Here is a 15,152-nt window from a genome sequence, read left to right on the forward strand (position 1 = left end):
GATTGGGGGAAAAAAGGAAAATTTTATAGTTTATGAAAGTTAGGTGGTAATTCATAATTGAATGAGAAGGATGATTGGACTTGTGATCGGTAGGACAAGAGAACTTTCTCTCATCTTACCTTTTTGTTTTGGGTATCGAATGAAAATATTTAGCCATAAGATACAAGACTTGGTGTATTCGGGTAGCTGGAATGCTTTTAAGTTTGGCAAATGATATGCTCCAAATTTATCTAATTTGTTTTACAAATATTTCAGTCATTCTTTTAGAAGCGAATGATCATAATTCAACTATGATTCGTGATGTTCAAAATAATGTCTGCCTTTGCTTCGGGCAAAAGATTAATCTTGCAAAAGTCCAAAGTGTTTTTTATGTTGATAGGGATGACATTACTACTAGTATTCGTAGTCATAGTTTGAAAATTGATAATATGAATTATCTTGGTCAATATTTAGGCGTACCTATTTTGCATAAACGTACTAATAAGAATACCTTCAACTACTTTTTGGATCGCATGAACAAATAAACTATGGTGATTTTGGCTCAATCATCTTTATCTAGTATTTCTGGTTATGTGTTGCAGACTATGGTTATTTTAGTGTACATATGTGATGACACAAATAAAATTGGTAGAAATTTCATTTGGGAAAACACTAGTGAGCAACAAAAACATCATAAAGTCTTTTGGAAGAAACTCAATAGTCTTAAAGAAAAGATAACATGGGTTTATGAAACTTTTGTATCTTTAACCAAGCTTACATGCACAAACTTACTTTTGGTTCAAATTGCTCGTGCTAAATACAAGTGTGGCAACTACCCTATTCCTAAACTCAAATTTTATCAATTCTTCCACTATTTGGAAATTCATATGTATGGCATGGTCAAATGTTGTTCCTAATATAGTTTGGATTGTGTGAGATGGTAATGATAAACGGTTTTGGAAGGGCAACTAGATTACAGGTGTGACCTCTCTGGGTATGTCTTGGTGCTCCCTTTGTCCATGTTGTCAACATGCTCCTAAAACTTTTATGCATGTTTTATGTGATTGTGAGGTTGTCAATGGATTTCAAAAACAATATATCAAGACATTTGACATATTTTCTTTAGTATTTGTACTTAAGAATAGTTGTTTTTGAATTTTCAAACTACTAAAGTAAGAAATGTTTATGAGATTGATAAAATAGAAGATCAAAAGTGAAATTTAAGCCAAAGATAAATAAATTGATCTTTGTTATCACTAGTCAAGTTCATATTATTGAAGTTAAGGTAAATAATCATAACGCTATTAAGATGGATGACAACAACACTCATTTTTAACATTGGCCAAGACCTCCCGAGTACTTCGAGTTAATGTTGACGAGTCATTCTACTTTGTTTGACAGTACTTCCTGCGAAGGTCGTATTTGCCTATTTTAAGGCATTACTTGTTGAATGGATAGATCTTGTTCATGGAATTTTGATTACGCTCAACCTCTAGCCTCATAATGTCATCATTGAAGTTGTCTCTTTTATAGTGATTGTATTTTTTAAAAAGGTTCATACCTCTATAATCCCCGTTCAACACATCCTCTACGAGGTCCTTTACCTCCCCAAACTTTTCAAAGAAATGCCTACATTTCACCTTATCATGAGACTATCAAGAATTTGAATAATCTCAATTCAAAATTTATTCGATCTCGATCAATCATCTCTATTTTTCTTAATTTTATGTTTTTTTTTTTTATATTTTGTTTGATCAAAGTTTATATCATAAAATCATGTAAATTTTTATACAAATTTAAAATCATTTAATATGTTATTGAAATACATTAAAATTATCGTCTTATGCACATTTATTAAACACCATTAATATTCATGAGTTTCAATAATATATTAAATAATTTTATATTCGTGTCAACATTATCATCTTATTTATTTTTATTAAACACTATTAATCTTCGTGAGTTTTAATAATATATTATATAAAATTTCGATTGAAAAAAAAATAAAAACATAAAAAGAAACGGTTGAAAGAGATTAAAATGAAATTAGCTGTGCTATATTCTTATTTTCAAATTCCACTCTATTATTTGTTTTCTTATGAAATGATTTTTCCGAATATTTTTTTTCTTATATAATTTAATTAGCACCAATTAAAGGAATTTTTTTATACTAATGTCCTGTTTTCTAAAATTTTGTATCATATTACCTTACATTAAAAAAAAATTTAAACTGTCCTACTTTTTAAATTTTTCAGGAGGTCGCATCCCACATATATGACTCTGTATTAAGATAAATATTTTTGTTTTGTCATTTTAACAATTGAATTATTGATTATTTAATTTATTAAATATTTAAAAAATTGAAATACTATTAATAAAATAAAATAATATACATTGAATTAGAAAAAAAATACATCAAACGATTGACTAAACGTGGCAAAACAAATAACGTGTTCATACTATTTTGGTGATAAAATAGCAATCTATTTTCTTAACAGCTCTCTCTTATTATATTTTAAAAAAAACAAAATTTTAATAATAAAATAAAAAAATATAAAGTTAACGCGTTTGAATAGATGTATGAAAAATAAATAACATGTTATATTATTTTAATAATTCAATCCTATTTTACAGTTAAATTAGCACTTAATATTATTTTATTAATAATTAAGTTATTAATTATTTAATAAATTAAAAATAATTAAAATATTTAAAAAAAATCAAATAAAATAAAATATATTAAATTGAAGAAAAAAAATGCAGTTAAATAGACGTTCAAAAACAAATAAGGTGTTATATTATAACAACTTCATCTTTTTTTTTGCGAATCTAATAAATAAAAATAATAATCCTAGTTTTACACATCTTACGAATTAAAGTTTGTTTTAATAAAAATAATAATATATTTCTTAATTATTTATTATTATTATTTTTTAATTACGTAAACAATATTTTAATAAGAATAAATAAAAATAATATTCCTAGATTTACACATCTTACGAATTTAAATTTGTTTTAATAAAAATAATTATAAATATTTTTTAAAATATTATTATTATTATTTTTAATTATATTAACAATATTTTATTATTATTATTTTTATTAGATTGAATTAAAAATATGAGGGAATTAAGAAAATACGTTACTATTTTATCGATAAAATATTATAGACATGTCATTTGTTTTGTTACATTCAACAATTTGATATACTTTTTTTCTAATGTAATGTATTTTATTAATAGTATTTTAATTTTTTTAAATATTTTAATTTATTAAATAATTAATAATTCAATTATTAAAATAACAAAAAAAAATTATCTCAAGACATGGTTGCATCTCTAAGATGATGCGACCTCTTGCTAAATTACATTTTATTTTTTCACTTTGTCGCAAGCTAAGATGTCACATTTTAAATGATTTTAAAAGTAAGTTGGTATACAAAATTTAAAAAAAAAAAGAATATTAAATAAAAATTCCCCAAGTGAACTTGTTCCCTGCTGATTCAATTTCCCGTGAATTTATTTCCTTTTTATTAAAAAATATATTGTCGATGATTTCTTAAATAAAATAAACTGTCGAAATAAAATAAAATATAATTAATAAACACCCTACACACAAACTCGCTATTATAGTGGATACAAGTTATTTGGGCCCATGCTTCACGTGTTGGTCGAACCCAGGCCCAATATCTCCAAACATTACAAATTCGAAACCCTATATTTGATCACATTGGATATTCAGAACTAACCCTTCATCAACCTCTTCTCTGACGGCTACAACCCTCGTCGTTTCCAAACCCTAATGGTAACCACTCACCACTAACTCCACCGTTAAAATTCTTTCGATCTTAATCGCTATGCTCCGTTGATATTAACCAACGTTTTTTTCATGTATTTGGTGAAACTAACAGGCACCGAAGAAGGAAAAGGCTCCACCACCGTCGTCAAAGCCGGCGAAATCCGGAGGAGGAAAACAGAAGAAGAAGAAGTGGAGCAAGGGAAAGCAAAAGGAAAAAGTCAACAACATGGTCTTGTTTGATCAATCTACCTATGATAAGCTTCTCACTGAAGCTCCCAAATACAAACTCATCACTCCTTCAATCCTCTCCGATCGTCTCAGGGTACAATCTTATCTCAATTTAATAATTGTTATAATTATAAGTATACGATAATGTGATATACTTTTAGGTTATGAAATTATGAATAAATTAAGTTATGATATGAATTTGATTATTTTGTGGGTTTTTTAGGTTAATGGATCTTTGGCACGTCGTGCAATCAAAGACCTAATGGCGAAAGGGTTGATTAGGTTGGTATCTGCACATGCTAGCCAACAGATTTACACTAGAGCCACTAATACTTGAACGGCTTCAAGGTGCTTATTTGTTATTTAGCTTCTGTTTAGAGAACATTGTTATGAGGATGTTGTTTGGTTTTCATGTTTTGTTACAAATTTTATGTTATTCGTCAGTTTTATTTTGCTGAAGACAGTTGTTGAAATTTTGTTTTAAATTAATTATGACAAGTTAAATTCAAGCAATGGTTTCTTGCGTGTGATGTTTACAGTAATGTGATTGTGTTGATTTTGTTAAATTTATTTGATTAGAATCAAAGTTTGAATATTTTTACTCTAAAGGTTAGACAAGGTTGATGTGAATAAGTTAATAAAGTATCCTAATGTCCAAGTTTTGTACTAAATTTACATTTAAAAATTGTTTTAGGATTTGGAGTTATGGTAATACAGAAGTTGTAGACATTAACATCAGTGAATCATCTACTATTATAAAACAGTATTCATGATTCAATATGTATGATTTATTAGACTGTTTATTCGAGTAGACTTTACCTAGCGAGACAATGCATTGCATGATCACTGCTGGTATAAAGTTGTCTACTACTACTATCATTTTTTGCGTCTTCATCTAATATAGAGGCCTCTGTTAAATACTCAGGTAGTTGGGCGAATAATGTTAATTGAATATTTAGCAAGAGTTTTGTGTATCGGAAGTACTTACTACTATTGTTATTGTTATTGTTATTTACTTATCAAGTCCCTTTAAAAGATTGTTTTCTTTACTATTCATTTTGTTTAATGACATTTTTACTTCTTCCAATTCCACGAGCATCATGTTCCTCCATATTCCTCTTGTCCTCAAACACCAACTTCATTTCAAAGCCATCATTTTTCATCCTTTTTTTCCCTTCCCATAGTTGCCCACATTCTACAAATGTATAACCATGGCCAACTCATTTTCCTTGATAATTCAATTCCGATCACAGTTTTAACCCGACAACTTGAAACTATCAATACTCCCACATCAACTATTGACCAAAATTGTGATCTATGCAAACTCTCTTCAGCCTAATATACTGCTCTGTGGCTTAATGTAGAGTATTAAAGCTTGCTGATGTCTAATACTCAACTTTGATTACTTGAAAAAAAATTCAAATTACTATAATATAAAGATCCAATGTCTGATATTGGTTTTGTGAACTCTTCACAACCTTCATAGCAAACAAAAGGGGAAGTCCCCAAGAAAATATACAATGGAATGACTTAACATTCATGTTAAAGTTAAATTGAGTGCTTCAAATGAGCTAATACGATAAACACATCAACTGGATCTGATGTTTACAATGCATAGACACTTTCTTATCATCGTTTTGAGCCTCCGATATTTTAACAACCTAAAAAGCTAAAAATAAGTAGAACATGCTTCTAACTCGAAATACTGTGGTGCGGGGAACATAGTGTCATTGTTTTGTTGAAAACGGATGAAGTAATACACTGAAAATGAATATTGGTAATGTATGTAGATTATTAGATCTAATTATATATGGTCTTTGCTGATAATTAAATCTCTAATAGAGAATTTGATTGATTATTTTTCGTGTGGTCGCTCCTTACCAAACTGCTCTAGGTAGAGCTATTCGCATTTAAAAAGAGCACAAATATTATTCACTTGAAAAAGAAGCAGAAATACCTTTCTTTAGATAAAGCAATATTGAATTGTATACAACTCATGGTGTTTCAAATTTAATTAGTTATGTTACTCACAATTTTTAACAACAATTTGACTTGTTAACGTGTTTTTTTAAATATATAATTAAGATACTAAATGATTAATGAATATTATATGATTTTGAACACTTGAAAATGTTATTCAAACATAATTTGAATATTATAAATCTTGTTATATTCAATTATTTATTGATCATTCCACACTATTTTAATGATCCAAACTGTTTTTGGAATTATTGTTAAATTGGTGTGTCAAAAATCAAAATATACTTTGTTCAATTTATCATGACTAAATTGTACTAGTGTCATAAGACACAAAAATAGCACAAAAATAGCACAAAAATAGCACTACATGATTATGGAGTATTTAGTACTAATCAACTTGAAGTTTGATTTGTTAGATAAAAGCTCACAAATTAGTTTAAACTTTAACATACTTCATTACTAAATTCAGTTTATCACATTTTGGACCACAGTGCCAAATAACAGCTTAAATTCTTTTCTCACTTGAACATGAGTCTCACATAAGTTGTATCACAACACAACTTGTTTAAATGGTTAATATATTACCCATGTAACATTCTTAATTATTATAAATGCGATAAAAAATATTCTATGGTGTCTTTTATATCTGTATTGGAACAAGAAAACAGCTGCAGACAGCAACCAAAAAAAAAGTTACATTGAAATCTCCATACATGTTACAATACAAATTGCCATCGTATAAACCAACCATTATAAATACATCATTCCTAAATTTCAAAAACCACAATCTTCCATTCATTGATCTAACTTTTCCTTAGTAACCTCATATCATAATAAACCATGTCTTCCACAGCTACTAAAGTTCTCACATTGATCATATCTTCATTAGCCCTTATGCAAATAACAGTAGCTGGTGATCCAGACATCCTAACTGATTTCATAGCTCCATTTGGAAGCCAAATTGATGGAAACTTTTTCACATTCACCGGTTTCCGCGCCCTTCTTCCAAATAATACACAACCTTCATCTTTCAAAGCACTGAAAGCAAGCAGAGCAGAATTTCCAGCTGTTGATGGACAGAGTGTGTCATATGCTGCACTCGAGTTCCCGGCCGGAGGGATCAATCCACCACACACGCACCCTCGCTCGGCCGAGCTACTCTTACTCGCGAAAGGCTCACTTCAAGTTGGATTTGTTGACACAACTAATAAACTATTCACTCAAACACTTCAAGCTGGAGACATGTTTGTTTTTCCAAAAGGACTTGTGCACTTTCAATTGAATTCTGATGCTCAAAAATCTGCTTTGGCTTTTTCTGCTTTTGGTAGTGCTAATGCTGGAACTGTTTCAATTGCTACTACATTGTTTAACACTACAATTGATGATAATGTGTTGGCTTTGGCATTCAAGACTGATGTTGCAACCATTCAAACTTTGAAGAAAGGATTTGCTCCTTAATTAAAGCCTTCATTTCCTTTGTTATTTTTTAATTAAGTGATAGTTTTTCTTAAGTTTGCGAGGATGTGAAATGGTTATGTTACTATTGCTGTTATTTTTTATTTATTTATTTTAAAAAAACTATTGTTGTTATTGTAATAATCACCTCAAATAATATGAAGAACTTTTGTGTTACCTATTTCTAATGTGTTTAAAAATATCACATCAATATTTGGTATTCCTTTTATATAAAATACTAGAGTGTAGAGATCCACTTTTTAATGATAAATTTAATATAAAAAAAATGTTTATACAACTGTTTAAAAATATCAGTTGTTTGGATTATATCATTTTATGCATGATATAAAGTAAATTTCGTTAAAAAATTGAAAGGATAGACAAATTAATTTCACAGTAAACCCTAAACCATTAGCTATGTTTTTTCTCTGTAACAAGTCAAAAATAAATATACAATATGTGTCTAAAATAGAAAAAATTCATAGTTTATAAACACTATCAACTCCTAACCATAACCTCTTATGTCTGTGCTACCCAACTCAAAGATTGGGAACACAAGTCCTAGCAAAATCTTTTACATTTATTTTTTCAATAAGCCTTTTACATGTATTTAAGTCACTTTAATGTGTTTAACATGTTCATTTATAAGATTTATATTCATAGCATATTGGCAAAAAGTATTTAATTTCTTGATTTTTATATTGTTTGAATGGTTCTCAATCAAATTATGTCGATATATGACACATTACTTGACCGAACAAAAATAAACCATAAAATTAGTTAATATGATTAATTACATTATTTAAAAGCACATTATATAAAGCATTCAAAATGTCACACTTACATATTCAAATCGACAATTACTTACTTTTCTTTAGTTATTTATAATATATATTTTTATGAATAAACCTTTTAATTATATTTTATATTTTTAAACTGAATAACTTTTTTTATAAAAGCTTCTAGAAATGTAAACAAAATTATCAAATACATTTATAGGAATATTATTTCGGTCAACAAACTCCTATAAAAGCTAGAAAGAAAATTTCAACCCGTAAGAAAACCTCCTATTTTTTGTAACAAAAAACACCCCCTATTTTCAGTTTGCCACATATAACAATCAACAAATTATCACCTAATATACCGAAAAAACAAATTGCAAACTATAAAATCAAATTAAAAAAAAAAAAATCAACCCTCAGATTTTTCAACAACTCTATCATTTTCTGATTTTTTCACTACCAGTTCATCTTTAATAATCTACCAAAAAAGAATCAACAAAATATAAAATATCACCGCCATTGGCATTATTTACATTTAAAAGAAAATATTAACCTCATCGTGCACGCCGTTAACCTACCTTTCTCTCTCACTCACAAACAAAAACGATAAAAAAATCTCCGAACCCGTAACCGTTATGGACTCATTCAAACCGAACCGGTTCCGTACCCGCCAATTTCTCACCCCAAAGGCGGAGCGTTACCTCGGCATCCAACCCCACGCGCCGTCGCCTCTCGTTAATTCCACGCCCCTCGAACTAACCGAAGATGACGTCGTTTTCAGTTACGAATCTTCCCAACCTTCTTCTTCTTCCTCTTCTTCTAATCGCACCCCCAACCGCCACTACCGTCATCAATACAACCACCATCAATACCACCATCGTAAGGCTTCCCCCTTAGGCCCTCCCGATTCGTTCGGAATCCTCGCTTCATTGCCGGAAGGCGACGAATCTCCGAACGTCGAAAACACTTCGCAGTTTCTCAACAATGCTCCAGTGTCCGTTTCAGTCTCAGGTTCCGTTTCATCCAATTCATCTTCCTCATCGACGCGACCTGTTCTTGTGGTACAGAGACCGCAGACGGAGGGAACTCCGTCTTGGTCGTCGCCGGCGTCGAATAGATTTTATCATTCGGCGCCGGTGAATGTTCCGATGATGTCGCCGGAGATGGTGGAGCTTGCGAGGAAATACGAAGAAGAAGACGCACTAGCGGCTGTTGATGAAGATGAATTCAGGGTTCCTCCGCATGAGTATATCTCAAGGCAATTGGAATTTTCGTCGATGCATTCGTGTTCGTTGTTCGAAGGAGTTGGAAGAACCCTAAAAGGAAGAGACATGCGTTCGGTTCGAAACGCCGTTTTGAGCCAAACAGGTTTCATTAGTTGAAAAAGAGTTTTGGATTGTTTTTTTTATCTTCAAACTTCATCATATTTTCTTGGTATTTTATCCTCAGCCTATGAATTTCGGTTGGGAAATGGGAAAAGGCTAGAAACCCTAATCGATGAATATGAAATTGAAGACCTGGTTAATAATTTTTGCTTAGTATTGTTTAATATATTAGCAAAGTCTTTCAATTTTATTATTTCTCTGTTGATGTTTGATTTTCCTTATATGTGGGAGAGGTTTTGTTGTTATATATGTCTTTCTTAATTTACCTTTTATTTATTTATTTATTTTAATTATCAATGTGTTCTTTTGGAAGATATTGCTATGATTTTTGTAGAATTTATGTGAATTGTAACTCTTAGGCTGATTTTTGGGCAAAGTTGCTTGCTTTTGGATATTTGGTTGGAATAATTAGTCCTTATATGGTTTTCTTGATGGTAGATTTTAGGAATCATGATGAGTAATAATGCATATTGTGATGATGGAACAAAATTGGTGTCTAAAATCTTCCACACAAAAGCCAAATTTGTTCTGATTGTATAGGATAGGGAATATGGCAACAGCTAAGCCTTCGGGTATTCATTTTTGTGCATGTTAGGAATGACAAATGATGGAATATAGAAGTCTTTTATTAACATAGTAAAGTTGGCAGGTTAGTTTCTTTTATTAGCATTATTAGGAAAAATCCAAGTCTCACATTGAGAGCTTTAGAAGAGTTTATAAAGAGTGACACCCTTCACCTTACAAAGTCAATTTTGTAAGGATTAGTTAGACCCAATATAAAAATCGAATATAGTATTAATTATTAAAGTCTATTGATCAGGTCATCTACCATTTATATTCACACACCAAACCCCAATACACCCCTTCACCTTACAGGTTGGTTTTGTAAAAATATCTTACCCTTAATATAAAAACCTATAGACATGCACCCACCTTATTATCTTGTTTGCTGCTCCTGTTTAGTGGACATATGTTGATAATCTATACTTTTATACTCAGTTTAAATGTGTTGAACTCTGTACATAGGGACCACGAACATAACTGCACAAAAGTTATATTTATGGTTACATTATAAGTATCTTTACTGTAAATGCGAAAATCTTGAAAGACAAAAAAGAAAGATAAAATTTGAGAGAGTATTTTGGAGATTTAGAAAATTGGTTGGGGGGTGCCCAACAAATTGTTAGGGTACACTTAAATTTCTCTTAATCAATCCAGAGAGATTAGATTCAATTCAGCTCACAAAAAGGTTCAAACCCAATATTGAAATGCCTGGCATATAGTAATGTCATGTAATAACAAAGACAGAAGGCCTGCCGAAATGCTACCCCATCGATTCGGCATATGATAATTGGCTTAGCACCCTAATAAGGTTCCTTCACGAACCTTGTTAAACATTCTTACCGACATTGAGGCCTTCCTTTCATTTAAACCACGAAGGTCAAGCAAACTAGAAATCTTCACACATTCTTAATAATAGGTACACGTTTGAATCCTCCAACCCAAGCTCAATCTGTGGGAGACGTGTTAGACAGATTCTTTTCCCCCTAAATTCACAATCTTTAAATACTCTCCACACTAAATGCTATTACCCTTCATTTATATGTGAGAATTATCATCACACACACTCAATCTTCAAAATTATCTATTGCGTCTTCTTCCATTCCTTGTATTTAGCTTCTTTTTACTAGCCATTTCTTTATATGTATTCAACTCAATCTTTGCCCATTCTCAGCATTTGCAGTATCAATTAAAATGAAGATATCCATTTACTTACGATGCTTGGATTATTTAGTCCTTCTTTGCATACAATAGTTTTTATACAAGTTAAGGATCCTTGTTCTTTAGTTAATTTTTGAAGTATATACACTGATGATGTTCTACTCCTGTCATAGGTTTATGTGATAAAAATTACTTTTTATATATGCAAAGATTAGTGGTTCGTAGTTAGTTAGGAGAAGGAAAATTGTTACTGGCAGTGATCAAACCCTGAAACCATGGACCTCCTTTATGACATTTTTTCCACGTATTTGGGAGTTCTTTTTCCTCCACTTTTTATTCTTATCATCTGTTCGAGTTCGATTAAAACTTGGAAAGCTTCTCTCCAACTCTCCCTTATCATTAGGGGGATTCACACACTTTCATACAAGATGTAATTGTAAATGAAGTAACAAACATACATGCACAGCAGATAAACTCGATGGCACTAGAAAGTGTCATGGCTTATTTGAAATTATTTGATAATGAACTTAGTCATTGGTAACAATCAACTCTAACATAGTGAATTTAGATAATTTTTCATAGAAAGTTTCTACCATATCATTATGGGGGTATGGTTTTGAATATCGGATTGGACCTGTCGATTTGATTCTATAGTTGTCTGGTGTGCTTAACTCAAAATACTGGTACATCTCAGAGCTGGTAATCAAATATATGAAAGAGAAAACTGAGAAAGCATGTCAGAGAATAAGTGTGTCAATTACATAATGTGTCTAGTCATACAATACTAGGGGTGCACAACAATGTGTCACCCAATCGAGATCCGGCACGATCTATTTTAACCGGAACTGCTGGTGGACTGTTGCAGGTCTTTAGTTGTTGGCTTGAAAATCAAAGCCACGAATAGGTGACCGTGGATGGTCTCAGTTTCTTAAAATTTCCACCGTCCGTGGTTGAAACTGACTGGAGATTTGGGTGCAATGTTAGTTTATGTGGTAAGTAATTATGGTCTCACAGCTTAGTTAGCATGAGAGGAATTATCGCAACAAAATATACAGGATCAATTTGAGTCTTCTTCTCCAAATTGATGGCTTAGGGATTTGTGTGTTTCTCGGAAGGTTATTGTTTCCCTAATTCCTCCATGTCTCTTTCATTGTTACAAATACTCTCTCGATATCCACCATTTTTCCATGCTGTGCGTACAGCAACCAATTCTCAAAATTTGGAGCCATGATCTATTTTATTTTTGTCTGTGGAGCCATTATGTCTTTATCAACTCAAATATTTCATTATATCTCTTTCATGCTTATAAAAAAAACTCAAATAATTCCTTATGTTTTTTTCATGGAAAGTCAAATATTTTTTTCATGGAAAGTCAAATATGTATGTATCTTAGGTATCGTTTGCATGATATGCTATGCTTTTGTTCTCTTTTCTATAATATATATAATATAGACGTCTCGTAAGTATATTTCAGTTGATAGCTGTAAAGATATTGATATGTAGTGTTTGAATTTAAATATTAGATTATCCACTTCTCCGCATTTAAGGAGGGTGAGATTAGCCACTATATTATTTGATTAAAAAATTGTAGTATAGACTTGATTAATAAGGAGTTGGGGTGGTATTGTAATGTAAACACCATATTATCTATGCAAGTAAGATGAGGTGTAAGAAAATGTGAAAACTCAACCCTCAACTTTTCTAAAACAAGAATCTGATTTATGTAACTCAATGAAACCTTTGAGTCTTGAATTTGAAAGAGAGTAAAGATTCACTAGAACTCAATTTAGCCTTCTTAGACTCACTCAATTATTAGGTTAATATAATTTAATTACTGCAAAAATTAACAAGGAAGATAGTTAATACTTATTTGTTCATTCACTCAACTGTTAGGTTATTATCATTTAATTACCACAAAAACTAATAAGGAAGATAGTTAATACTTATTTGTTCACTTATAAGTGTTTTTGTTTTTTTTTTCTTTCATTCTTTTAATTAAAAAATTGTTCTTTTATATTTGTTTTTAAAGTTTAAAGTAGGATTAACTAAGGTAATCAAAATTGGAACGAACATTGAATCGGGATTAGACTGAGGTTGGATCGGTCATGGATAAATACATATCCTTTTATTTTTAATATGATATATAAACAATAATAAATAAAAAATTACATAATATTCATAATTTTACAACCTTAAAAATTAATTTCATAAAAATATGTCATAAATATTAATTCGCAAATATACAAACATAAATTGAGTCACAGAGTTGTGCTTTATCAATTTAAATAATTAAAATAAATGCCATTTATGATTCCTTATTATAATTTTATATTCACAAGTCAAGTTGAAGATGGGAGGGGAAAAGAAAATAGGGTTTCCTACTTAGAAGATATAATACTGATAGCAACTTAGCAACTACGAAAACAAGTAGTATAGAAAGTCAAGTTTGCTTTTAATCTTTCTTATTGCAAATGTCCCACATCGGTGACTAAGTGAAAAGCTGTGAGGGAATTTGGTTATAAATATTAATGTGTTTCCAATTTGAAAACAGTGAAACAAAAAAGTATACTATTTTTTATTGGAATTACATTTTGTTTTCATAATAAATGAGTTAGATAAACCTTGAATCCAGCAGCTCTGACTAATTTGTTTGTCGTTTAACAAACTTCTGCTCAAAATTAAAATAAGAGAAATGTGAATAAAATTAAAATAAGAGAAATGCGAATAAAAGTATAGTTTTTCGATCATTTTTATACTGGTATAAATTAAATTCTAGAAATATTTACATTAGAAATTGCACACATATATATTTTTTTAAAGTTAAAAATTATTGTTTTTAAGACATAATTATTTGTGAAATATTCAACTAATATGTTAGTATCAGCTTAAAATAATAAAAAATGTTCTCTATCAATCAACGTGCATTTGAAGTAACCAATCCAAAGTGAGTAACCGTTCTAAGGCTTCTGCAACTGTGACGAGAAGACATTTCGTTGTGGAATGTTTCCTTGCTATTCCTAAAGCACCGACTACATTTAATTTTATCCATTTTTATTTTTACAATTTATTTCGGATGGCCTATACATGTCGCCAACTATAAATGTGATTTTTACTTTTTCTGCGGCTCCTTATTCCTTCAACCCATAACCCATCACATCTTTCGCCGAATTTTAATCTTCCCTCGTAGCTCATATCCAAAATTTTAGTTCTATTTTATTATTATTATTATTATTATTATTATTATTATTATTATTTTTATTATTATTATTATTATTATTATTATTTATTATTATTTATTATTATTTATTATTATTATTATTATTATTATTATTATTATTGTCAAACAAAACTTAATAATACTATTGATTTGTTTTAAAATATGATAAGTTAATATTAAATATATTTATATATAAAGGATAATTTTGTTATTTTATTATATAAAATTAGACATATTAACCGTACTATCAACTTTTATAGATTGGATTTCTTTTAGATCTACTTTATGGTTAGGCTAAAGAGAATGCTTTTTGTAATATGCATGCTTATGTTTGGTTCATTCAATACTATATCGGTGGAGTAGATAGCTGGTTGGGGTGATACATTTGTTGTTCATAGACATTTTATTCTGATGCATGTGGAGGTTTTTCTTTCTTAAAATAGCTATCATCATTCGGAGAATGTGTCATGCATGAAATTAAACTTTCTTCCCCTTGCATTTGCACCGCATATATAGGATAAGACAAAAGAGGGTTTCATAAGTGTGGCAAATGGAAGAGAGAAATAAATTTGAAGACAGATAAAAATAAGAAAGAGAAGAAAATTT

At 30.0% G+C, this 15,152-nt stretch overlaps 3 protein-coding genes across 3 annotated transcripts; all 3 read left to right on the forward strand.

The window, feature by feature from the left end:
* Window positions 1-3,642: 3,642 nt before the first annotated feature.
* LOC101502908 (small ribosomal subunit protein eS25y) lies at window positions 3,643-4,518 on the forward strand. The gene is made up of 3 exons (XM_004487431.4): window positions 3,643-3,783; window positions 3,890-4,099; window positions 4,229-4,518. The coding sequence occupies exons 1-3, from the start codon at window positions 3,781-3,783 to the stop codon at window positions 4,340-4,342; spliced, it is 327 nt and encodes a 108-aa protein (XP_004487488.1). The 5' UTR covers window positions 3,643-3,780; the 3' UTR covers window positions 4,343-4,518.
* Window positions 4,519-6,759: 2,241 nt separating this feature from the next.
* Window positions 6,760-7,617, forward strand: LOC101495818 (germin-like protein 9-3). The gene has a single exon (XM_004487670.4). The coding sequence runs from the start codon at window positions 6,826-6,828 to the stop codon at window positions 7,441-7,443; it is 618 nt and encodes a 205-aa protein (XP_004487727.1). The 5' UTR covers window positions 6,760-6,825; the 3' UTR covers window positions 7,444-7,617.
* A 1,032-nt stretch (window positions 7,618-8,649) lies between these two features.
* LOC101502592 (uncharacterized) lies at window positions 8,650-9,852 on the forward strand. The gene has a single exon (XM_004487430.4). It carries the CDS (start codon window positions 8,858-8,860, stop codon window positions 9,602-9,604), a length of 747 nt encoding a protein of 248 aa, XP_004487487.1. The 5' UTR covers window positions 8,650-8,857; the 3' UTR covers window positions 9,605-9,852.
* The last annotated feature ends 5,300 nt before the right edge of the window (window positions 9,853-15,152 follow it).

The sequence above is a fragment of the Cicer arietinum genome, chromosome 1, assembly GCF_000331145.2.
Source record: "Cicer arietinum cultivar CDC Frontier isolate Library 1 chromosome 1, Cicar.CDCFrontier_v2.0, whole genome shotgun sequence".
Taxonomy (NCBI): domain Eukaryota; kingdom Viridiplantae; phylum Streptophyta; class Magnoliopsida; order Fabales; family Fabaceae; genus Cicer; species Cicer arietinum.

Coding starts and splice junctions, on each gene's coding strand:
- LOC101502908 (XM_004487431.4), top strand. Junction 4,100..4,228: donor TCCTCTCCGATCGTCTCAGG/GTACAATCTTAT, acceptor TGGGTTTTTTAG/GTTAATGGATCTTTGGCACG.
- LOC101495818 (XM_004487670.4), top strand. CDS start 6,826: ATGTCTTCCACAGCTACTAAAGTTCTCACATTGATCATATCTTCATTA.
- LOC101502592 (XM_004487430.4), top strand. CDS start 8,858: ATGGACTCATTCAAACCGAACCGGTTCCGTACCCGCCAATTTCTCACC.